Source organism: Xenopus laevis, chromosome 1S, assembly GCF_017654675.1.
Source record: "Xenopus laevis strain J_2021 chromosome 1S, Xenopus_laevis_v10.1, whole genome shotgun sequence".
NCBI classification, from domain to species: Eukaryota; Metazoa; Chordata; class Amphibia; order Anura; family Pipidae; genus Xenopus; species Xenopus laevis.
The window spans coordinates 113810830-113837358 of NC_054372.1; the positions used below are offsets into that span (position 1 = coordinate 113810830).

General features: G+C 35.7%; 1 protein-coding gene across 5 annotated transcripts in view; it reads left to right on the plus strand.

Annotated features, from left to right (window-relative positions):
* The window catches only part of nfia.S (nuclear factor I/A S homeolog), a 184171-nt gene that overhangs the window by 94268 nt on the left and 63374 nt on the right, over positions 1 to 26529 (plus strand). For 4 of the 5 annotated variants that reach the window (XM_018243802.2, XM_041580112.1, XM_041580113.1 and 1 more), the window contains 4 exons: positions 9541 to 9594; positions 14310 to 14378; positions 17974 to 18094; positions 19169 to 19287. In XM_018243802.2, the coding sequence (XP_018099291.1) occupies positions 9541 to 9594; positions 14310 to 14378; positions 17974 to 18094; positions 19169 to 19287 (363 nt within the window). Of the gene's footprint in view, positions 1 to 3672; positions 3692 to 9540; positions 9595 to 14309; positions 14379 to 17973; positions 18095 to 19168; positions 19288 to 26529 lie in introns of those variants that run through there. The other variant, XM_041580114.1, reaches the window with a different exon arrangement.

A 26529-nucleotide genomic window follows, 5' to 3' on the forward strand; every position in this document is an offset into this window, starting at 1 on the left:
AAAATTGATATCACTCTCATCTACATCATACTAAAAGTTAACACCTTTTGAGTTAACTTTTAGTATGATGTAGATAAGAGTGATATCAATTTTAAATTAGTTTTCATTTTTTATTGTTTGTGGCTGTCTGCAGCTCTTCAGTTTTATTCTGCAGTCTCTCAGCATTGTAGCAATATGGTTGTTAAGGTCTAATTACCCTAGCAAACATTCACTTATTTAAGAGGCTGGAATACGAATAGGAAAAGCCTGGATGTAAATATGAGTGATTAAAAAGTATTTGTTTTTAGATTAGGTTAGTGACCCCTATTTGAAAGCTGGAAAAAGGCAGAAGAAAAAGCCAAACCATTAAAAATTGTTTTAAAAAGTATATATATATAAAAAAAAAAGAAGACCAATTGAAAAAGTATTTTGAATTGGTCATTCTATAGCAAACGAATAGTTAACTTAAAGGTGAACCACCCATGTAACATGAAGTCTATGACAGACAGCCTTCCCACAATCTCACTTCCAGTGTTGTAAATGGTCGCTAAACATTTTTCCGAGTTAGAAAATCTATATTAAATTCATGCAAAGGAAAATTTGTTTGGATAGATTTTCGCATTGTAAATCGTATTTCTGTTACCAACTTTTATTACGTTTCCCCATTAATTTTAATCCATATTCAAGTTCAAGGTTTGGAATTTTTTAAATATATATATTAGTTGTTTTCATTACTGAATAAACACCATTTTTGATTTGATAAGTCCTGAGAGTGCGAGCTTCTTCATCCTTCTACTTAACTTTTGGGCTTTTTGCACCCAGGCAGCTATGACTATTTGACGTGCTGTGCCGACTTCCAGACTAACATATATATATATATGGTTACAGCTTGAATATAAAGCTTCACCTATATCATTACGAAGCTGGCCTAAAACGCGCCATTAAAGAAATGAATAATGGTGTGACCAAAATGTCACAGTGTTTTATTAGGACTATAATCCAAATTACGTGAATGATTAACTTGTAGATAGAGGTCTGTGGAATTAATTGACTTAGACTGTGAAATCTCAGACTTTGGATTCAGATGAGTACAGCACATTCTTTAGGAGATAACTAGGACACATAAACTGGTCGATATCCTTATTTAACCTCTTCACCCTTTCCCCACCACTCCCTCCTTTCGTAATTAACAAGGAGTAGTAGTATGGTGTGTGTCCTTAAGTGACAGCCTTATCTCCAGTTACACTACATTATTGTAACAGCAAATTTGTTCTTCAGAACACACCATGCATTAAAATGCATTTTCTAAAAGTGCTTCCATTTAAAACATCTGTAACATCTCCAATTTATTTTCCAGTTAATATTTTAAAACATTCCATACTGCTTTTGGGAGAAACTGGGTTAACATTTTGTAATTTTGCTTTTAAAACCCCTTATCTTGTGGCTATGGTCTATGGTTAGATATATGTCAGCCTGTAAAATCATTGAGAGGAAACAGTTTAGTAATATTAACAAACCACATCTCACCTTTTTACTTGCTCATTGCAAAAGTGGCTGGAATATTGTTAGATGCTATACTTGTTTTGTCTATTATTCTTTGTTTTAAGATACAGCTTGTGTAGAAGTGTTATTCCTGCCCATTCCAAATCAGATCATTGGCCATAGCAGATCCCAGTACCACTGAGAACTGGGCAAATTAAAACAGTATTAATGAAAATGAGTGATCGCCTCCTTCTATAAATGTATAGTACACAAAACTCAATAGCACAGTCATTGCAGTGGTTTGTTTTTAACCCAAGTGTAAAATGTCATTGCATTTCTGGAACACTTGTAATTGTGTGACAGTATTTAAGTTGAGTTCTGTTACAAATAACAAATATCCATATGTGCTGTGATATGAAAGGAGTTAATTTTTCTGTAACACAGCATTCTTTTCTTGAGCAGCAGTGAATTGAACACATTCACTCTCTATGCTTAAAGTTCCATTTTTAGTGCTCACTATGTTGACTTGACCAAGGTGTACCTACCCAGTACTAAGCAGGGAGAGGTTTTATACCTTGTCTTAACAGTACGCTGTACCTTCAATATAGCACTGTTCCAAGCGCCATATTTTGACACTGTCAATGCTTGTAAAATTTTGATGGAGGGATTGGGGGCCCAGTCTAGAATAGCCATAGTTCTGGTTATAGTCGCATAAAACTTAAAATAAATCTATATTTTCTATTCTGGAGTTTGTGACACATAGGGAGCAATAACAGTAAACACACATAAATGCTTAAAGGAGAATTCAACCCCTTCGGCGCTAAAATCCCTCCCCCCTCCCCTGACCTACCTCCCCCCCTGGGCAAATGCCCCTAGCTTGTTACTGCTGCCGTGAACTCAACAGGAGAGGAACTGCACGGAGGGGTCAGTAACAAGTTAGAAGCATTTGCCCAGAGGGGGAGGTAGGTCGGGGGGGGGATGGATTTTAGCGCCAAAGGGGTTAAATTCTCCTTTAAGTGCCTAAAACTGGCATTATATTTGTGAAGATGATGTCATAAACACTGATTTTCTGAGGGATTAGCCTGTCTGTTAAACAACAGATTCTTCTGCTGCCTGTTGACTGCCTTTGTGATACTGCACAAAATAAGGTTAAAATCACCAAATTGTACAGCATATAAATCAAAAACATGTACATTAACCCTTGAATTGACGTTACAGGATTCCGGGGTGTGGATTTTTACAAATTGTTTGAGTGTGTCATATAATAGGGCTACTTTACTAAAGCACTCTTCCATGTGCCCTGTTTCATCTATTGGACCAGTACAATGGCAATCATAAAAGTTTGCAGTGAATGCTCAGGACATTCCCCAAGGGTGAAGACACATATTGTAGAGCTACTTAGTAGTTGTCACTGCTACAAAACATCAGAAAATACCCTGCCATAGAAAATACCAAAAATTGCCTCTGCTAAAACACACATAGAGGCAATTATCACTAATTATCAGCATTGTCTATTTTTGTAGCCATGACAAGTAGCTGCTACAAGTATCTCTGTGAGTTTTTACCCTAAGCAGCTTGGGTAAGGTTAAAAATGAGTACAATAAAAATTGCTTTTTACATTTGAATCACTTTATGCTATAATTGCCTTAAGACTAAGGCTAGTTAACAATTTTTTTTAATAAGCATTAAATTACTTTTTATTAGTTTTCTGGAATGATGTTTCAGATTGCACAGAATAAGCTGCTACCTTTTCATTAACTGTCTCTAGACTGGGCTCATTAGCAGGCTGTCCTGCGTCATTTTTTGTCAATCAAGTTTTGTTCTAAAAAGCTCAACCAGTGTCCAATAATAATGTCAGTATCTTTTAGTCAGAACACTGAAACAGAACACTGAAGCCCAAAATAGCAGTGTGTAAGAATAGTTGGCAGTTCAAACAAGAGGAGAAAGCTTTGGCCTTGGCATATAACTTGATTGGGAATCCTGAGATCAGGGTGTTGCACAGTAGTTTGTCGCTTGCCAGCAGGTTGGGCTTCCCTACTGATTCAGGTTTGGCAGCAATATGGCTCTTCACCCTGTTGCCAGTCGAGCTGCCATGGAGACAGTACCAGCTCTGCACTTCCTGTCTTCCTCTTTGTCCTGGCTGAGGACACACTGAAGTGAGCCAAGTGCACTATGCCAAGAGCTCTTTCCAGCAATGGTCAGTCATCAAGGGCCAACATCACCTGTGCCAGTAAGAAGCTAAACACTGACAGGCTTTCAGGATATTAAAGCACTAACATTTGATATATAACACATTCACATTTGTGAATTATCTGTGTATTTCATGGTTCGAATTTCGAATTCATGTCATTCTAAATTGAGAAAGCCAGTTGGATGACTGGTGAAACGTCTTCAAGGAAAAAAAACAGCAAGTCCAGTTGATTTCCCATTTTTCTACAGAATTCTACAGAATTCATGTGCGTTTTTTTAAAACTCCCATAAACTCGAAATTCGACCAATCGAAATTCATTATAACAATCTAATTTTTTAAACTCGGGTGAATAGGATCCACCCAAAAACTTGAATCAAATTCAAACCGAATTTGATTCAGATTTTACAAACTCGAATGCATGCTGCAACCATATCCAAATTGATCCCTGGATGTCTCCCATTGACTTAAACAACAATGCGGCAGGTTTTAGGTGGCGAATAGTCAAGTATGATAAATCTCAAAAATCGAATTCAAATCTTTTGAAAAACTCGAATACCTCCCTAGTCGAATTTGACAATTTTGACCGTAAAAAAAACTCGAAAATTCAGATTTCAAATTCAAATTTTCAATTCGACCATTGATAACTCTGCCCCTTACTGCACTGACAGAAAAATTTGCATGTTTATCTGTTTGAAAGTTTGGGCTAGAGAAAAAAGTTGCAGTGGATGTATAATAAATCAGTTTCCCAGGTATTATTATTTTTATTATTATTATTATTATTATTATTATTATTATTATTATTATTATTATTTTAATGCACTTAGAGATGAGTAGAGCATAATACAGGTATGGAACCTGTTATCCAGAATGCTCTGGATCAGGATTTTTCTGGATAAGTGGTATTTCCATAATTTGGATCTCCATACCTTATGTGTATTTAAAAGTAATTTAAACATTAATGAAACCTAATGGAATTTGATATGTTTTAGTTAGGATCGAGTACTGTTTTATTACAGAGAAAAAAAATGAAATCATTTTTAAAAATCTGAATTATTTGATTAAAATATTTCAATGCAAGCTTGCAGGCAGGGCATTTACTCCATGTTTGGCCTCAAAGAACAAAGTGACAAAGGTTTAGATTGTAGCTCTTTTGAGGTCCTTATTAGTTTGTTTTTGAGTCTAACATTGTTAGATTTTAAGCATTTGTTAGAGAGAGATTAGCCAGTTTTTTTTTTCAAGCTGTGTTCCTGTATTGTAAATTATGTAAAAAGCCCTGGTTTGTGTCAGTGATGCATTTTTAAACAAAATGGCTGCTGAAGTATGAAACGAGCAAATAAAGCAAATGCATTAAGGGCCATCAAAAACGTCTAATTCCAGGACTAGAATCTTAGTCTGTCTTGTGTTCTTCATAAAACTTGAATACATTTTTGAGTCAGAAGTAAGTCATGCTGAAATAACTTATACATAATAATAAAATATATGCCTTACTTGGACATCACAGAGACACATTTTACTTTTGAAGATGGAAACATAGATAGTAATATTTCTGCCATGCAGTATTGTTATATGTACTTTTTCACAAAGAAAACACAGGTGTTTTCATGTATCAAAAGTGAATTGTTGAATTGTTGTGTCTCAAATAATTATCAAACCTGAATCAACAAACCTACTCTGTATCCTAGTTACTGTGATGAGTAAAGTTCCTCTGATTTACATAAACTTTGAGGTCAAAACTCTTTGATGTGTATGTGCTGTGACTTTTTCCTTTTGACTGATGTGGTGTTAGATCCTGGAATAACTCTGTGCAATGTAGGCTTGCATATGGCATTTCAAAATATATTTGAAGATTTTTTATGTTGAGTAAGAATTCATAGGATAATAGCATGCAGTAGGATGTGTTTAAAAGAGTTTCCAGTAATGAGAAGAGTTTCTGAACTGGAGAAACATCCCTCATTGAAGTGCAAGGTCATAATCATCTAGGAATGACCAATGATGGCTGTTGTAAAGAAATAAATGTAAGGAACTTAAAATGCATTCCTTTTTTTTTTTAAACCTTAGACTTTATTACATTAACATTACATTATGTACATTATGTACAGCCTACTACCTAGACATTCCTACCTATGTACAAACCTTATATTTATTGGGACAGCTGTTAGTAGTCTTATGGTGGAATGTAAGAAAAGTTGCAAAGAACAAAACAATTTGCACATGTGAAATAAAATCCACATTTTGCAATGCAATAACAGTCGTTGCAAAATGTGAATTTTGCCCACTCTTAAGAAGTGCTTGAAGGTGCCGTAATCTTTTGGAGCAAACATAACTTTTTCAGTAAGAAGTGTTATTACACTCACTGCGCACTGGTGCAAACTATAACATTCGCAAACCTTCTCCCACTGTCGTAAGTTTTCACTAAACAGTTCTGGGTTCCCCAAAGTTGTAATAAATTTGCGCAAAGGAAAATTTGTTCGCACAAAGGCATAAAGTTACCTACTTTTATTAAATTTCCCCATTAGTACTTTCTTCAGACATTGTAAGCTAGCAATTATGGTGTTAATGGTTTCGCTGCTAACATTGGCAAACTCATTGAATGGAATTCGATTCGGACATTATCAGTTCATGCTGATCACTGTGGAATATGACATCGCTCACTGAGTAGTGACTATTTAAGGCAAATGATACAAGACTGCAATTTAAAACTTGCTATGGGATTAAATACTTTTTAAGATGAGACACATTAATCCTCAATTGGCACAGACAGCCTGAACCTAAGATACCCTTAAAGGCTACTATAAGCCTTAAAGTAACATAATGTATTCTTGAATAAATGAACGGGAGCTAATCTGTCAATTTTGATCTTAAGAGAGATGAAAGACAACGAAAAAACATTAAGATAACAGAATAACTGATACTCTCAGAAGTACTTGGGTACCTGGACACCAATCCAAACCTGCTCGCTGAAGCAAAGTCCCCTCTCTTTGTGGTTAAAAGCATGGCCAAATGGAGGCGACAGAACAGTCATAACAAGTCTTACAGTTCATTGAGAATGCACAATCGCTTACATTGGCCAACTGAACATGTGTTTCAATTTCCAGTACAAAAATTAATACCACAAGGAAGGCCACATGAATTCTAATTCCTCAGCTAACTCTTCAGGATGAATTTTTATTTCCAGGTGTAAAACAACAGTATGTGGTTTCCTTCATACAATAATGTTTAACAACAAATGGTATTGTAAACTTTGCAATATTTAATGTACAGTTTTGCAAGCTACCGTAACATAGCCATGTTGAAAGACACACACAAAAAAGCCTTTTCCCACACATGGCTTGTGAAATACAAGAAAAGAAAACCAGTGATTCAGATTTTCCACAGCTTTGCTTACAAGGATCTATTTTAGCAAACAGTTATTATACGCAAAATAAAATGCTGTCAGTCTTGAATAAACACACTCTTCCAGTACATGTGGTTATAATAAAGGTCGTTAGCATCTGTGAATGAAAGTAATTTAAGGTTACTTTTAACTGTCCAGTAATGTGTGCAATATGTACAAATGGATTTTATCTAACCTAGCACAGACCTTTTTTGTATTTCTTTAGAAAATATGTTTTTAAACCTTTTATATTACCACCTGCTTTCAGCAGGGAGCAAGTTGATGCGTTATCATCAGTATTGCAACCTGGTTTATGCACTGCAAATTGTAAAAGCTAAGTTGAAATAATGAGTGTGTAGACATTTAATTAGAAGGTTGTACACAAGTCTATGTGGCTACTGGTCTGGTATTAGTTTACTTTATTTAGCTGTTTATTTTACAGTAGCCCATGAAAATTTTTCTGGAATGTACATGCCCGTATATACTCGAGTATAAGCCGAGTTTTTCAGCATCCAAAATGTGCTGAAAAAGTCTACCTCGACTTATACTCGAGTCAGAGGGCAGTAGCTGAGATTGCAGTCACTTTTAATCATTCCTATACCAACAGTTCACTTGGGGAGAGTCTGCAATATCACACAGCGCCCTCTGTTGGTTATATGAAAGAATAACAGGGGGCCCTCTGTTGGTTATATGAAAGAATAACAGTGACTGCAATATCACACAGCGCCATCTGTTGGTTATATGAAAGAATAACAGTGCGCCCTCTGTTGGTTATATGAAAGATTAACAGTGATGGCGATATCACACAGCGCCCTCTGTTGGTTATACGAAAGATTAACAGTGATGGCAATGTCACACAGCACCCTCTACACATGGTAGTGGGTCAATGCACACAGTAATCCGTTTGGCAATTCTCTGTCACCATCAACTTTGCAAACAAGTCCGTTTGATCGCTGGGGGGTTCGCTTTGGCGGAATGTGCGCTGCTGGGAGACAGGGCTGTAGTTGTGTCTAGGCTTATACTCGAGTCAATACGTTTTCCCAGTTTTCGTAGGTAAAATTAGGTACCTCGTCTTATACTCGGGTCGGCTTATACTCCAGTATATACGGTAATAATAATTATGCGAAGGCCTACACTTATCAATATGTCTTAACAACCTTAGCTTAAAAGTAGATGTCCATCTCCTCTCTACCCATAGAAGATTTAGGCATACAATTTGTACCAATTATAGCATGTAAAGAAGACACAAGAGCTTATATGTAATTAAAATAATGCAAGGCACTTTTGCTGAGTATTAATTTTGCATTGAAGTGGTTAATGAAACATTGGCCCCCTTGCCCTCTCTTTTATGCCACAAGGAAATCTGCATTCCTTATTTTTGTGCCACACAGACATCTGGAGAGAGTCTTTATTCCCTGGGAAAAAGTGCCAGCTCCTGGGTGCATAGTCTGTCTATCTCACACTACTCAATTCTGTCCTTCTGGGCACTCCTATTCTGCAGCTGTTAAATCCAGCAATGAATCACTGCCCAGCATAGGCAGATGGTTTTCTCCCTTGTGCCCTTCCCTTAGCACGTACGCAGACACACACACAGCTCACTTCCACAGCTGTCAGCTCTGTCATTCCATAAACTGGCAGGTGGAGATGCCCAGGCCACAAGGCAGCTTAGTCTGTGCATTCAAACCACAGATTAAGGATGCCCATCCCTGCCCAACCACTGCTGAGCTGGCTAAGGAGCCATGTATATAGCCGTTTTAATACTGCTGTTATGGAAAACTAAAATTGGCTAAAAATATTAGCATGAAGGTTACATATTGCCCCTATGTTTGGTTTGAAGCTTTGGTTCAACAGCTGGAGGTTGGGACATGGCCTTTGAATAAAGCAAACAAGTCATTCAATAAGTTCCTACCACCACAGGCTCTAGCACTGATGCTGTAAGAAGCTCACAGAGTTAAGAATAGAAACACTGAGGATGTTTTTTAATGAACTTCTGCAAAACAAACATCCTCATGCCTCCATGCACCTAAGGTACATATTTACTTCTGGTGCCTGTGGAGTTTGGACAGCAAGGTTAGTCTTTTCTGTATATCATTCTGCTGCTGCCTGAACTGATAAATCATAATGGCACTAAATATTTTAGAGGTTTCATTGAAACAGTCAACATCTATTGCTGTTCAAGACACTCAAAAATAGACTTTCAGAATTGTCAGCGGGTCCTTAGTTCTCTTGCCATTCTTTTTCATTTCTGTGTTTTGCTCCTTCTTTTTTAGATTCAATTAGAGGTTTGTATTGTGCCATGTGAAAGAGTAATTAATGTGAAAGTCTAATTATGCAAGGCTTCTTGCACAATGTAATCAACTCATCGGTACCTAGAAATCTATTCCACACATTTGTCTAGTGAAACAAGGGAGCTTGCGTCTGTTCGTCTACTTTCGACAGTTCATCAGCATTGTAAAAAAACTTTTAATGCTTGCAACACAAAAACACTTACCTTTCACTCTGATTTTCTTTACAGATCTTGGACAATCAGGAAGTCCAAGCCACAATGATCCTGCCAAGAATCCACCAGGTAAATATAACCCCCGGAAAATTTACATTCTAACAATGTCAGAGAACAAAGGTGCTACTGTGATATCTTAAAAGTGTATAATTGGTCAGCAATCTGCTTTGCATAGGCAATGGGTATAATCAGCACAAGCAGTGATTATGTTACCTCTTTATTGTAGCAAATGCTTTAACTGCAACTTCATTAATATTCAGTTAATCTCAGCATATTCTGAAGCATGGCAAGAAGTGAGACACAAATTAAAGTACTGATTCTTCTACACAGCATATGGATTGATAAGAGATAGTTATCGGCGAATGTGACCCGTTTTGCTTTGGCAAAAATTTGCAAAACAGCGAAAATTCTGCAAAATGCATTGAAGTTTTGATGCACAACAAATTTTTTGACTTGGGACATGTTTTTTCTCCCATTAGAAAAATTTTCGCGGTGAAACTTGGCGAAAAATGTCATTCATCACTAATAAGAGACTGATAGATAGATAGACAGACAGACAGACAGACAGACAGACAGACAGACAGACAGACAGACAGACAGATAGACATGATAGAAAAAGAAAAGTAGATTTGGAGAATGAAAGTAGAGATAGATCTTTTCTGTAATAGATCATTTAAAGATAAATATAGATTTTATGATTAATTTTTGACTGCCTTTTAACAAACTGGAAGAACACATACATAGCTGCAAACATGTAAAAATGTGTATGCAAGGGCAATAAGGAAAGTATAAAAAATATCAGAATCCAGCCAATAACAGCAATAATGGTACCTTTTAGATTTTGAGACCAAAGGACAGGATGCCTAACATCCAGTCAATCAAATATGCATACAAGAAAAAACCTAAACAACAAAAGATAAACATCTTTGTGCTGCCAGTTAAATAGTTTAAGACAAAATGAGAAAACTATCATAAATATCTAAAACATATAATTCAAATGAAATATGCATGCATAATCTATTGCCCAGACATTCTCTAGTAGTACATTTCTCCTAAAGCTTCAGCCCAGATAAACCCATTGAAAATAAATGGCCAAAATCTCACCCCAGAACAACTGAAGAGGATACAAGGACAACCTTTGAGGTTTTCTACATCAGAAGGCCCTACTTCACAAAAGTCTAGTGAGCTAAGGTTAGAATGAAGTTAGTACTAGGATTATTATCCATAATACATTTGATAAAAGATTTCAGAGAAGAGCAAGGATTGCTTGCATGCAGGAAAAACATTTACAATATAACAGCTCTGCTGTATATGAAATTCCTGTCAAATCCTCCACTGGCCAATACCTTGCAGTATAGGAAAACAATTTATGGGGGAATCCTCATGTAGTGTATACTGACGACATGTGTTGAACTGTGTCAGTGCTCAAAACAGTGTAAAGTAAAACAAAACAGTCAAAAATAATATAATAAATGTTAATTGACTGAAATTAGGAGTTGTTTAGGAGAAAAATGCAGGTATTTCTTGTGTATAATGCTGTATATTAGGACACTTTTAAAATTCTAACACATACTAAATACTAAAGTCTTGACAAAAGATTTGGCAGAGTGCCAAAACAAAATTAAAAGATTTACATTCAAAATTGAGTCCAGATATCCTTAACAATCAAAAAATGTGTTGACTCCAAGTCATTATTGGCCCAAATGTTAAAAAACAGACAACAAACAAAAAAAACCCATATTTTTCAACTGCTAAATGAACTTCTGAATTTGAATATCCCTAGTAAACTGACCTACTTTTCATAATTAAAGGGCAAACCTATTCTTTTCTATGGGAATGGTGACCTGCCTTTCTGTTGCTTTCCCAAGCCATTCATCATTCCTTTCTGCATGAGGGGTGGGATAATCATTGAAGCTAATTTGCATAATTGTGCACGCAGGTGAGATATCTAGCTTGCATGCATGTTAATAAGCTTATTAGAGTTCATTTACAGGATCCCAGGTGATGCTGCTAATGCATTTCACACCAGGGTCTTATACAAGCACTAGAGAACACATCACTTATCCACTCTTCCCTGCCGTTAAAAATGTGAAAATTTTAAAATTACACATTGGAAGAATAGGTGAATAGCTCCCATTTGTTTTGAACCATTGGTGCTACCATTGTACACAGCATGACAGTGAATCAGCTGCTAGTTGGCTGCTGGAAGTTCTGAACTTAAGGTTTAAATAGAAAAAGTCACCCATAGAAAGCTTTAATTAATACATATCCTAAATAAATAATGATGTCTTTCTCAGATATTCATTTATTGGGAGATTAAAGGACCTGGTCATTTATCAAAAATGTATTTATTTGCTTATTTGACTCCAAACAACACTAGGAAGTCTGAACAGGCAATCAGAGGCAGTGGGCCTAAATGGCTTAATGTTTAAAAAATGTCTGGAAATATGTTTATGTTAGAGATGAAGAAATAGTAAGTGTAAGTGAAAGGAACAAAGGGAAACTGGGCTGTCCACTGATTCTTCTGTTCCTGGTGTTTTGTAATAAACCAGCTTACTACTTCAAAAGCGACAGGCACACATTCTGAAACGAGTTAGAAAAGTTTGAATAAAAATTATTTTAAATAAGCTCAGAATTAGCCTTTATTCCTTGTTATTATGTGGCGTAAACTAATTTACACCAAACTAAACTTAATGTTTTAATTGTGCTTCGTATTAAAAAGATTATATATTATATATTATTACGAAGTATGAACTTTTTATTAGTAAAGTCTAACTTCCATTAATTTGCCCCTTAATTACGTTTTAAGGTGTGAAGGTCATCTGATTGTTACACAAAATAATACAGCTGTAATTGTAAAGGTGTGATGCTGGCCATGTTAGCTTTACTTACTTTTAAAGAAAAAGATTGGCAGCTCATAATCAAATGACAACCATTGCACCTCACATTGAACCTTCAAGATTTGCCCCACCTCACAGAGGGGGTCATTTATCAACACTGGGCAAATTTGCCCATGGGCAATAACCCATGGCAACCAATCAGATTGTTGCATTCATTGTTCTACTTACAGCTGGTTTAAAAAGCTAATCACTGATTGGTTGCTATGGGTAACTGCCCATGGGCAAATTTGCCCAGTGTTCATAAATGAGCCCCTGTGTCACCAGCAGTAACATTCTGGTTATCTACTCAGTGCAATTTAGGGTGTGTCCAAAGACATAACTGGCATGATCAAGGTGTGGCCATGGGTATGAAGGGCATGGTCAAAGTGTGGCCAAAGTGCACCTAAAAAATAAAATGTTGAATTGGTAACCTTTCTCTTGCTTGCCAATCTATATACCATGTCTAACTTGAATATAAAGATTGAAGGCAAAATATTACTTTCAGTTATTTATGTATTTGGAATATTTGTCATATGACTATGTTGAATTCTGTTATCACCAATAATTCAACATTCAGTCACATCATAGTTTTTTCTCTTAAAGTATATTTTGTATTTTTAATGGCATTGGAAGTATATTCCAATATGTACCATGCACAGTATATGTTTGGAAAGAGCATCTAATTGCTCTTCTTGTTTTAATTCTGATACAATGCTAATGTTAGTGCCAATTATCATGGTCCATGGGGGGATGTTGCTTTATTGCAAAAGCATGCTGCTCCTATAATGTATTTCCTTCTTTGGTGCTTTACTGTATATGGTGGAAGGTGCTGATTATGACCTGTTTGAGGCATCTAAGCAGCTTGGTGCTACATGGCAACAGCACTTGCCATGGCTTGAAGACTATTGTCTGTTGCATTACTTATACAATACACACCTTCATACAGAGCGTGAATAAAAATCACACCTCCAAATTAAATGTTATAGTGATAAATGAAGTGGGTGACATCAATAGTTATTGAAGTTATACATACAAAACGTATCTACAAACAATTCTGATCTATAAAAAAAATTATATTAATCTTATTTATGATAGGTAGGTGTGTGTTTACAGTGCCCACAAGTATCAAATCCCTATTGTGCATTCACTTTGCATCCTGAATAAATGATGTATGCATTTCAACTGTAGTAGAGTTCTATGGACAATGGATATTATTAATTACTAGACATTAAGCCTGTTAAATTAACGGGCGCTAGAGGTCCGTGGGGCACATGCGCAGTAACGCAATCCCACGGACACAGGGACTGGACGCAGAGACACTTCAACTTTATTATATAGGATTCTAAAGAAGCTGGAGTATTAAGTCATAGTTTTCCATAAACAAACATCATCCTAAGTGTTCAGGCTTACCTGCACATATTAATGTTTAGATTCCACTAATTCAGTATTCCTACAGACTAACTGATCAGATTACAAAGGAAACAGAATGGAAGTTTGGCCTCTTCTACTTCCTCAAATCTGGTCTCCTCGTGCAAATCCCAATGGGAATAGGAGTTCTGGTGTTTAGTGGATGATGAAGTTGTCACTAGTGTTCCCCACAAACAAAGGTGTTGCAATTAGTAAACAGACTGATTCACTTTTGGTTTTGGTGTACAACTCTCACATGTTAACATATTTATATAGTTTGTAAAAACTAAGGCTGCTTTTTAGTATTTAAAGAACAAGCACCAGCAGAAAATCAACTTAAAGTGGCCAGTTCTGTAATTCTCATGTGAACTGACAACTGATCCATCATTTTACATTATCAGACTTTATGTCAAAATCATTAGATGCTTTAAAGAAGAACTACATGGTACAGTATGTAGGATTTTGCTAATCACTAATTGTTACATGATTTCTTTTTAGGGTACCTTGAAGACAGTTTTGTTAAATCTGGAGTCTTTAATGTCTCAGAGCTTGTGCGAGTTTCTCGAAGTAAGTGAACACTGGAGCTCAAATACCATCTTTTTGTGAACCAAAAGCTTGTTGTTTGTATATGTCTACTGTCTTCATTCTCAGATGATACGCAACAAGAAACATCTCTACAGTCTTTTATCATGATTATATCTAAATCAGTCTTTCTGCCTATCTCTGTTAGTTACTAGGAACTATCTACAGGTTATGATTTTTGCAAATATAGTGAACAAAAGAAAAATTGTATTGCATCATATTAAATATTTTACTTGAAATCACAGTAAAAACCATCATGTTTTCTATTAACAGTATGCCATAATAACATGTACTCGGTTTAAAGGTTATGCAAAGGTCCATTGTTAGAGTATAATTTAGTAACACATTACTTTAAAGTGTCCCACTTTAAAGGCAACATGACTTCATCTTTAGAAGGGGAAATTAGCTTTAGGCAATCTACACAGAATTCCTGTAGAAAAGTTATCCTTAAGAAAAACATGATGTAAAGGAAAAACATAACAGAAAACTTATCCATGTATGTCTAAAATGGTAGAGTTGGATAAAGCTGTATAGCTTTTGTTGAAAGGGAAACACTGGTCTAAAATGTCTTCCTATAAAGCATGAACTGTAATGGAGGCATTTTACCAATTAATTTACTCTTCTCTGAAGCCACTCTTTTTAGTTAGAATGGATATCAAAATGATCAATTGCACATCTAACATAACAGCTTCTGAAGATTGCAATTAATACAGGCTTCTTTTATCTCGCATCTCTAAGTATACCAGAAGAGACTGCCCTTAACAGCCAATAGGACACCCACTCCTAGCTAGGAGTTCTTGAGGTAGATAATGTTGAATAATACAGAAGCCACTTCACATTCTACATTCTCTTAGCTCAAATTTATTTTTATTTCCTGTTCAAATAAAAAGCCCTTTCGTTTTCAAGGCGATTTGTTTACTTTTGGTTACTGTTAGCCAATTTAACTTGTAACAGTGCTGGGCTTTCTTTTAAAGGTATTTTTTTTCCTTAATTGGTATAAGAATATAGCTTTAGACTAGACTAGGAATCCACCACTCTCCTACCTCTGTCATTCTGTAACAGATGAAAATATAGACTGCATATTAATTTTAGTGAACTCAGTTATAAGTCGGTTGCTCTGCATGGAAAGGTCTTTGTTAAGGTGACAATGAGAAAATATTTTATATTGTATTAGTAGAAATGTTACTTTCACTCCTTGTTCTATGTAGCATGCATGCAAACATTTATACATCAAGATACTGAAAAGTCTTGAGATGCCAAAGGTTAAAAGATGAGCATATTTTCTTCTTCTATTCTTATTTCTAATTTTAATACCCCAGATCAACTCTATTGCAGCTAATGATTCCATTGATGCACCAAACTGATACTTTTTGGATCTTGTCAAACACTGAATCCTGCACAAATTATTCAGCCACTTTGTTGGCAAATGACACAGCACAAATAGTAAATGAAACCACCCAGCTAGGGATGTTGAATTTACCATTTTAAACATTTTACTGAACTAAAGAACTTTTAACTTAAATTTGTGTAAGGGGGAATATAATATGTTTTGTTAGCGCAAAAAACATTTGTAAACACCTTTGCAAATGTTAGCAACCATGGTTGCTCCATTTTTGACTGATTAAAGACTTCAACAATTTCCATGCAGTTTGTGACTAAATTGCTTTTGCGAATGTTTGCAGTGAATGTAATTAAATATCGCAATCGCAAAAATTTTTTGTGACAAACAAAACTCCAGAGCCTGTGTTAAAGGTTCGCAATGTGCAATTAAGATTTGGAATGCAATAAAAGCCTAATGAAGAATATTACATTCCCAAAGTTTTGCTCTTTGCAAATTTTTTTTACATTTCCCCCATATATGCCTGCACACTATGCTATAAGATTTTTCTTTTTTGCAAGGCCTGGTTGTAACAATTTTGGGAAAAAAAGAAAAATATTTAGATTTTTCTCTCAACAAGACTTCCCAATACTATTGTTCTCCCTTTTTGTTACTATCCTGTTAGTTTCTCACATTTAATAATTCTTGCAGCAACTTTCTAGAGTGACAGCAGGCCCTAGAAATATTTGTTGTTGTACAAGTTAGATATAGAGTAATACTGCAAATCAAGAATTCTGCAGAACCTTTGGAAATTCTAAGGTTAAGTGTCAGAAATATTTAATTTCAAGCCCATACTGACAGGTGCATTGGTTTGAATAGATCATGGGACCTCTGAACTTTTGATATGTTTTGACAAGAAAATGTTGGCGAGAAGGGTAAGGGCATTAACTAAAGGGATGAAAACATAATTATGTCTCATTATAGGTCCCTAGTAAGGCCTCAGCTGGAGTATGTAGTGCAGTTTTGGACTCCAGTCCTGAAGAGGGATATAAATGGTTGAAGAGAGTGCAGAAACGTGCAACTAAACTGGTTAGAGGGATTGCAGACTTATATTATGAGGGGTAGACTGTTAAGGTTGGGGTTGTTTTTGTTGGAAAAAAAGGCACTTGCGAGGGGATATGATTACACTTTACAAGTACATTAGAGGACATTATAGACAAATAGCACGGGACCTTTTTACCCATAAAGAGGAACACCGTACCAGAGGCCACCCCTTCAGACTAGAAGAAAATAACTTTCATTTGAAGCAACATAGGGAGTTCTTCACAGTAAGGACAGTGATGTTGTGGAATGCACTGCCAGGTGATGTTGTGATGGTGGATTCTGTTAATGCCTTTAATTGGACAGACATAATATCAAAGGCTATTGTGATACTAAACTCTATAGTTAGTATAGATATGGGTATATATAATTTATGTGAGGGTATGGAGGGGTGTGTGTATGGAGGCTGGGTTTTCATTTGGAGGGGTTGAACTTGAACTTGTTTTTTTCAACTTGATTTAAAGGGGACCTGTCACCCCAAAAAAATATTCATAATCCTATTTTATCAATCAAAAATGAATCATGTTTCGTTCAGTCTGGGGACTCATAATTATAGCAATCGTGCAGCAGCCATTTTGTGGACACTGTTATTAAGACAAGCCTTGTATCATCTCAGAATCTTGTTTGTGCACCAGAATGGGGGACCCGATGTCCATCCCCATGCCCAGGCTACACAATTAAGCGGTGAAGAGAACGGGGGAATGTGTGGAGAGCAGTGACATCTAGAAAATGCTGAATGGAAAGTGAAAGTAATTGTCTGCCCCTCCTCTATGCCTAAGGAATAAAGGAGGGCAGACAATATTTGACTGACAGCTGAGATTTTTAAATGAGCTTACAACAGCTATGAATGCTTTAATAAAAAATAGAAATTGGATTTCATGTTTAATTTGAAAAGCACTTTTATTATACAGATTTTTGTGCCTGGGTGACAGGTCCTCTTTAGCTATGTAACTATGTAAGCTATCAGATGATTTTATAAATAGCAGATATGTTTTTTTCCCAGATGCTTAAATACAGCATGTGTCATTTGGAATTAGTCCTCTGATACTGTGGAATCCTTTATATCTGTCTTTTAAAACTTTCTCACAAAATAAATAGTAGCTACATCATTTTTTAATCCTACATGTCAACTGATTTCTCTTTTATCATTTTGTGTTTTAGCACCCATAACACAGGGTTCTGGAGTGAATTACCCAATTGGAGAGCCACTAAGCCAGCCATACTACCATGATATGAACTCAACAGTTAGCTTACAGAGGTCATTATCCTCCCCACCGAGCAGGTAAGCATGTTCAAGGGCAGTTTTGGATTAATGAATAGAGCTTAATGTGTATGTATGTCAATAAATAGTAATCAGCACAGCCATTACACTGAATTCATAAGTGCACCTTCCACAATGGCCACTCCAGTAGACCTTGATTGCACTGAACAACACTTACATCAATGCCCATAAAATTTCCTTTATTACAACATAGGGCATAAGTAGCAGATGACTCAATGTTTGTGCTGCTGTATGATCTACTGTATGTGCTGTAGTTGTAATAAAGCTAGTTATATTGACATGAATGTAAGTGCTACAAATCTAATTTAAATGTATGTTATATAAACGCTAATGATTCAGCTCATAAACCATCAGCTCACAGTTAAGTACATTTATTCAAAGTACTATTCTGTGTATTTTCTAATTAATAATTTGTTGTAGCTTTTCATATATTCCCCTTTTATGAACTAAATCACTTTAATGAGCCCTATATTGATTCATAAGCACTGTAGTATTGTTTTTCCAGGCTTTAAAGGAGAACTAAACCCCCCGCAATGTTAAGTCTCTACTGGCCCACCTCCATTGCCACCTCCACCTCCACAGTCTTACCCCAGAATTCTGTCCCCTCTTGAAATAGTGACCACACATGCAGAGTGAGCGCAGTAGAGCTCACGGGCGCCATCTTCTTCTCTTCGGTAATATTTGCGTCTTCTTCCTCCCCCTCGGCAATATCTCTTTCAGCGCATTCGCAGTTCTCGCAAACCGGAAGATTGCTCAAATTGCGCATGTGCCCATTACGCTGCTCACTTCACGAAGATTAGCGAAGAGAAGAAGATAGCGCCCGTGAGCGGCGCTCACTCTGCATGTGCGGTCACTATTTCACTATTTCACTATTTCTCTCCTAGCCAAGCACTGCCTACAAGTAATTATCCTCCATTTTCCTATTGGATCCTGTATGAAAAAATACTTTTACTAATATATTATTGCAAAACAGTACTTTTCTTGTTTTACATTTTTCATAACTTTCTGCATTCCTTAATTATTTGGAACCTGTTTTTTAGTGATTTAATTAATTTTTTCCCTTACTTATTATAGCAAACGACCCAAGACCATTTCTATAGATGAGAACATGGAACCAAGCCCAACAGGGGATTTCTACCCTTCTCCCAACTCACCAGCAGCGGGAAGTAGGACATGGCACGATCGAGATCAAGGTAAAATGGGATAATGACCTTCCTTTTCATATTTTGCATAATTTTTAGTTCTTAATTCACCTTTTTTAAATGTCTTCTTTTGGGCCTCACACTTTGCTCTTTCCATGTATACATTTCTTTTTTAAATAATAACTTTCCAACAAAATAAAAAGTTCCAAATTTGTATATGAATAGGTCTACATATGTAGAACTTGTTTTACAGCTGATTCATGAAGTCTGTAGTTGCTGACAAAATGTAAACTCAGGAAGAAGTGATAATGTGTCGTTTGTACAATAAAATGGCACGTGCCACCAAAAGCAAACTTTGACATTATGAACTAACACTTGTGCAATCTGTGGATGTGAATGCATGTGTGGACAGCATTACAGATTGAAAAACCCCAACGGTACAATTATAATGGTATCTGTTATCCAGAAACCCATTATCCAGAAAGCTCTGAATTATGGAAATGCCGTACACTCCACTTTATCCAAATAATCTGAATATTAAAAAAGTATTACTTTTTTCTCTGTAATAATTAAACAGTACATTGCACTTGAACCAAACTAAAATATAATTAATTCTTATTTGGAAGCAAAACCAGCCTGTTGGGTTTATTTAATGTTTACATGATTTTCTAGTACGCTTAAGGTATGAATATCCAAATTATAGAAAGATCCATTATCCCGAGCATTCTGTATTGCAGGTCCCATACCTCTATAACTTGTATAAAAATCAGCTAAACTGATTACTCAGAAGAAAACACATTGTTTTACAAATAAACTATGAGCCTCGGAATTCTGTCAAATGTAGACATTTATACATATGCATAACTTGGTACTACCAAAAAATCTACTGTGGAGGCCCAGTGCGAACAGTCCTCCTCCCGCCCCCCCTCCGACCACTTGTACTGCACCACCCGGGTCTGCACCACTTTGTTATTTTAAAGATAAAATACAGGTTGGGGATGGAGACTATGATACTTCCCGCGGTCCAGACATAATCCCACCCACGTGACCCAGGGGCTTGCTCTATAGATAGTTACGCCACTGCATTTATTTATAGTGTCAAATGTATTTTTAAACAATCTGAGACCTGTTAAAACATTTTATACGTTTGTTTAGTAATGTGACCTGTACTACTATGAGTCTAAAGGCCTTTAGAATGGGCATTTATATTTAGTAAAGTATTCATTATAGGTTCTTTGATACATGCTGTTTATCCATCAACCACTTTTGTGTTTAAAAGATAAAATATCGCCTAAAGGAAAATTATAAATATGTATTTATAATCTCACACTCAGACAATATTTTTTGCAAATATATTCTTGTCTGAATGAGCCACCAAATAATAATATATCTCTCTTCTGCACTTAACAAATCATTTTGCCTAAGGATTGCTGACACTTGCTACTCATTCACATTCCCTAATAATTATCTGACAAAAGATCTTATTTTATAAAGCCCATAAACATTTTTTCTTTGTAAGACAGTGTGTATGAGAGTAGCTGAGACAAACAACTTCCCGAAATGCAAACTCTTTATGGTTATTAATGATACTATTAAAGCAATCGTTTGACTTTAATAGACTTCAATCTTGCAGTTATGTCATTTTATCTTCCACTTTTGCCATGTAATAGCCATAGTCAAGACATGCTCAAAGTACACTTTTTTAAAATGGGACACAATAGTTTCAGTACAAAAAAAGGTCCTGAGCATTCTGGAAACAATGGCAGGGATTATATCCTTAATCTTATAGAGGAGGCACTCTTGAGCATAGGTTAGCTTTAATGATATCTCTAATGAGAGAACACTCTGCCAGCACCAGTCTTTACTGATACTCTTAAGGACCCCCAAAGTTTCTGTGGCAGTACCAGCAAAGGACTTACAACACTGGGTGATCAGACCACAAATAGCACAGTACATAAAAAGGCTGAGGCAAAATCATAGTTGAGGAACAGGCCAAGGGTCAGGGCAAACTGCGAGAATCATACACCAAGGGACAAGCGATAGTCATAAACCTATAAAAAGCAAAACAGGATCAGCTTGGGAAAGGGAACACTGAAGAAGAGGGAACTTAAATCAAAAGGTGGCAAAACTATGTGGATAGTGAGAAAGAATGCACTAGTGTCAAAACATGCATCCTGGCATATGCACCTGACCGAATAAACACACATGGAAAATATGTATATTGCTAGTGTTCATCATGGACTAAATTAGCAGTAGAGCACACTGTTGTACTGTTATATAACCACTCTAGGTGGCTTTGTCACCATAAGGCCTTGCTTATTTAGCATGGCACTCTTGCCTAATATGCATGGTACTGGGGTCTAAGTTCATGGATGTCCTTCTGGTTCTATTGTTTCAAACCAAATTTTTTAGTTGCAGTGTGCACCAATTTTGCCCAAAAGTGTCATCCCTATCGCCCCAAAAAACACATAGATACTATTTGTATTATAATGGCTCTTACACACATGATTGCTGGGTTTGTTTCCTTGCAGTAGGGCTTTCATACGTTTCACCTCATGGAAAGGCATAAGTTAATGCAGTCCTATATTTCCTATATCAGATTGTACTCACTATGCCACGCTATATGTGGATGGAGCACAACACAACCTGATTCAGGGCTGTGTTATATCATGTATTCCCTAGCAGTGGAAGGCATAATACGCACATGCTTTTGTTTAACAGGAGCTTAAAAATAAAATAAGAAAACGAAATAAAAAAACTATTCATTTTCACTGTTTGGTATTAAACTGCATATGGGTTAGTGAGCATTTTTACAATTTTAATTAGTTAAGTAAAGTAGTTAGAAATAACATCTAGTATTGGGATTCTGCAGCTGGCATGTTTCCTATCTGAAAAAAATGCAGTATTCCCCTAAAACGTTTCTAATTGTATAGCCTGTAAATTGTGTTAGTACTTAAGGCTTATTGCTTTTAAAAATCAATTGAAATTGACTTTAATTCAATTTGCATGAACACTCTGTCTCCTTGGTATAAAGCTTTTTAAATATTTAACATAGATTCTTTTTGACAAAATCTATGTTAAAATAAAAAGAAAAGGGTTGATGAAAATAAACTTAACTTGTTTTATTGTTTTGGTTTGTCAGGAACTCAAGCAATCTATAGTACAGAAAAAGGACAGTTGCTGTATGCATACAATAAGACCATACAGTATATTAAAGGACATGTTTACCTTTATATTTACGTTAGGTATGTTAAAGTAACATCTTCAACAGCTAAACAACAGATAGACCGAGAGGGTTCAGTTTTATTTTTATTCTATTTTTATTATTTATTTCTGTATATTTCTCTTCAGACTGTCTACTATTGATTTTTCATTCTGACTTCCAAACTGCTTTCTGGTTAAGATCCAGCAACCACATAGCAATTGAAATTCCAGGCTTAAGGGTTGCAGAACAAATGATTGAAATATTTAAAAAAAAAAAGACAGCAAAAAGTTCAGAGTGACTGAAAAATAGTTTTAAAATACTGCTGTCTAAGTGATACTAGCTAAAATGCCTCCACAGAAAGGGGTCACATTTTGTTAAAAGTATAATAAACTGTGCATCAGATGAAGGTAACATAATGTTATTGATATACCCCGTGTTATATTGTGCAGTAATATTAAAATCAAGACTTTCCTTATTCTACAGAGTGGAGGAACCATTTTCGCATACACACTTTGAAAACTTTGGCCTGAGTCAAAAGGGAAAATCTAATAATTAATTATTTGAATTATTTTATGTGCAAAAGTATAATTTACTCTTAAAGACATATTGCTGTTGCTACTTCCATGGGATTACTAATTAATTTTTTTTTTTTATTATACAGATTTTTTAAATGTTTCATATGGATACCAACATATTAGCCTTACCATTGGGCGATGTTGCTATTCCTGAGTAGTTTAATAGAGCTAGAGAGATTTTATGTAGAATAAGGATCTTAAAACTAACCCTGATATGTCTTGCTGTAGAGTAGCATCCAGCCTAAGAAGCTTGTGCATTTTATTAATTTTTCAGGTACAGTTCAAATAAATGAGTAAATTAAATTAGTAATAAGTATCTTTACTTTGTGCTGGAAAAAACCCCAAAACACAAGTTTAAATTATGACATCTTTCCAGGGATTAACAAATAGCAACATCAGACTCAGTGGCTGCTGTGGTTCATTCACGGGGTCTGGTGGGGGACCATGCTAATGCACAATTTATGTAGGTGTGATATAGGTATTCTTTTTGTCATAGTGACCAGTTACTAGTCATGCTACTTCTGTCACATGCTAAAAGTCTAATTTGATCTTCTGCTTTTATATGTCAATACTCTATGAGTTAGTAAATGCTATATAGCTCAGAAGTAAAGCCGCTGCAGTTTTAATTTGAAATACTATTTTTGGGATGCCATTTATCAATATCTCAGCTGCGCAGCCAACTGCAAAATCAATAAAGGGAATTTGCTTCAGAGTTAAGTGGTTTGCGTTAATGAAATTATTCTTCATGGCCTCTAAAGGAACCTAAGACTAATAACTCTGAAAATTAGATACTTCATTGAAGACAATTTTAATGGGGTTATTATACCATCTTGAGCCCTCTACATAAATAAGTACCTGATGCATTCTCGTGGGTGCATGAAAGGTGTGCCATGCAGATCTTCTATTCGTAAGGTGTTAACTCTGCAGGCTGGCATTCATAGCTCTCACATTGCAGTGAAGTGGTTAATTAAAAGTTTTCATGGAGTATTTCAGCTGTTCTCCAACACCTTCAATGCAATGTACTTATGTTGTGTTATTTTCAAAGGGCTTACTTAGAGATAGGATTGAAATTAAGCAAACATATCTTTTTTCATTCTGGCAGTTAATTACTCATGGTTGAAATGACATCATTCAACAACTGTTACGGGATCAAGTCCATATGCCTTGTCATATGGGCAAGGAACTATTTTAATCACGGCTTTAGATAGAACTGCACAGACTCATTATCTCTAGGGCACTTTTGGTTAGGAACAAAGCAGCAATATACTGCACTTTGCTATTCATACATTGTAAAGGACAAGGTTCTATCCCCACAAGGTTCTGTTACCCACCATTGTACTTGCTAGAGTAGATAACCTAAAATGTATTTTGAATCTTACAACTAATGCCTGTTTTAAGTCGCTGCACAAAAGATAGACAACATTTGTATCTGTGTGATATATTATAAGAATTTACAACCTGTATACACCTTACACATTTCCTTAGTCATTCCAAAGACGCATTGTACTTGCAACTATTAAAATTGATTGTGCTGTTCACCTTTGTATGTTTGAAGTGTTATACAATCAAAACCATTTTATTTTGGGGCGGTCACTCGACTTTCCAGTAGGAAACTAACATCTGTCTGTCTCTTCATCAATGATGATATAATGCACACACATACTAGGCTCCTAGTGTGCTGTAAACATTTGTGTTATCTGATGGGGGGCAAACCTAATGAAGAATGAGTTACTTATTCAGCACCTATACTGTATATAACACTTAAAGGCTTTGCTTGACAAATATAAATGAAACAGCCATGTATTCTCTCGCTGTAGCAGTGTAGGGCTTATGTTGCATAGTTAAGGGAACAGGCCAATAAGGCTGAGGGTGTCACTATATGTAAATAATATACAGTAGAACCCCCATTTTACATTTTTTTTAAGGGACCAGAAAAAAATGGTGTAAAATCCAGGAAAATGTAAAATCAGAAAAATTTATTATGCATAATATATAGGTGGGACCACAAAACAACAATGTAAAATAAGGGAAAACTTAAAATCAGGGGATATAAAATGGGGGTTCTACTGTATGTTATATGTGTAATGGCTGACAAATCCATTGACTTGTCAACCACTATTCTTCTGGTAGCATTTTCAAATGGCGATAGCAGCCAAGACCCTCTTATGACATAAGACACTAGACAGCCATAGTTTTATAAGAGAACTTTTCCCTTGGCATATAATTATACATGTAAAGTTATTTCAGGTGGTAATGTGTCTAGTCAAATGTGATTCATTCACTTTGCTTTTCTTTGTGGATTATTTCACAGCATGTATAGTGCTCATGAGGCACAAATATCTACTGTACCTGACTTCCATTATCAAGTAACACCTAACTACAGAATTTACTCTTATTCTGCAGTATTATATTTACTAGTTGCCAATGTAGGTAGTTGTAGGTAGTTTACTGAAAGCAGGAAATCTAACCAACAAAGAGGAAATAATCACAAACAAACACAAACAGGTATCAGTTGTCCCTGATGATGATGATGCTAATTTTGCTTTCCTTTTATTGTGCAGTACATTAATGTTTGTAACCAAAGTAACAGTTTTGCCTGTTCACATGGCTTCTTCTGGTTTATTTAAGAAGAAATGCCAGTACTTTTGAAATAACTGCCTCTTCTTAGCAAAGTTTAAATAGTATAATTTCCCTTTCAGAGCTACAGCTGAAATATGTTTATGACTGCTGTAAACATCCTGAATTTATATTTGCCTAGCATTGTTTAGTGTAATACCTCTTGCAATGGAACTATATTAACAGAACGGTATTCCATGTGGTAAAAATCCTGGCAAACTGATTGGACTGGAAAAAGCATGATTGGCTCTAACTGAAAACTTCACTAATTTACATTTGTTGAGAAACCACTTAAAGGGGTGGTTCACCTTTACATTGACTTTCAATATGTTATTGGATGGCCAATTCTAATCAACTCTCCAATTGGTCTTCATTATTTATTTTTTATAGTATATGAAATATTTGCCTTCTTCTTCTTTTGACTCTTTCCAGCTTTCAAATGGGAGTCACTGACCCCATCTAAAAACAAATGCTCTGTAAAGCTACGCATGTATTGTTATTGCCACTTTTTATTCCTTGTCTTTCTATTCAGACCTATTCATATTCCAGCCTCTTGTTTAAATCAATGCTTGGTGGCTAGGGTAATTTGGGCGCTAGCAACCAGATTGTAGAAATTGCAAAGTGGAGAGCTGCTGAATAAACAGCTAAATAACTCAAAAACCACAAATAATAGAAAATGAAAACCAATTCAAAATTGTCTCAGAATATCATTCTATACATCATTCTAAAAGTTAACTCAAAGGTGAACAACACCTTTAAGAAATCCCAAACTCTTGCCTGCTAATTTTCATTTTGAGCCTTGATTTTTCATTTTCACTGACATTCTCTCTTAGGGGCAGATTTACTAAAGAGCAAAAATTATTACAATTTGCAGCGTCATCCCCAATTTACTAAAAT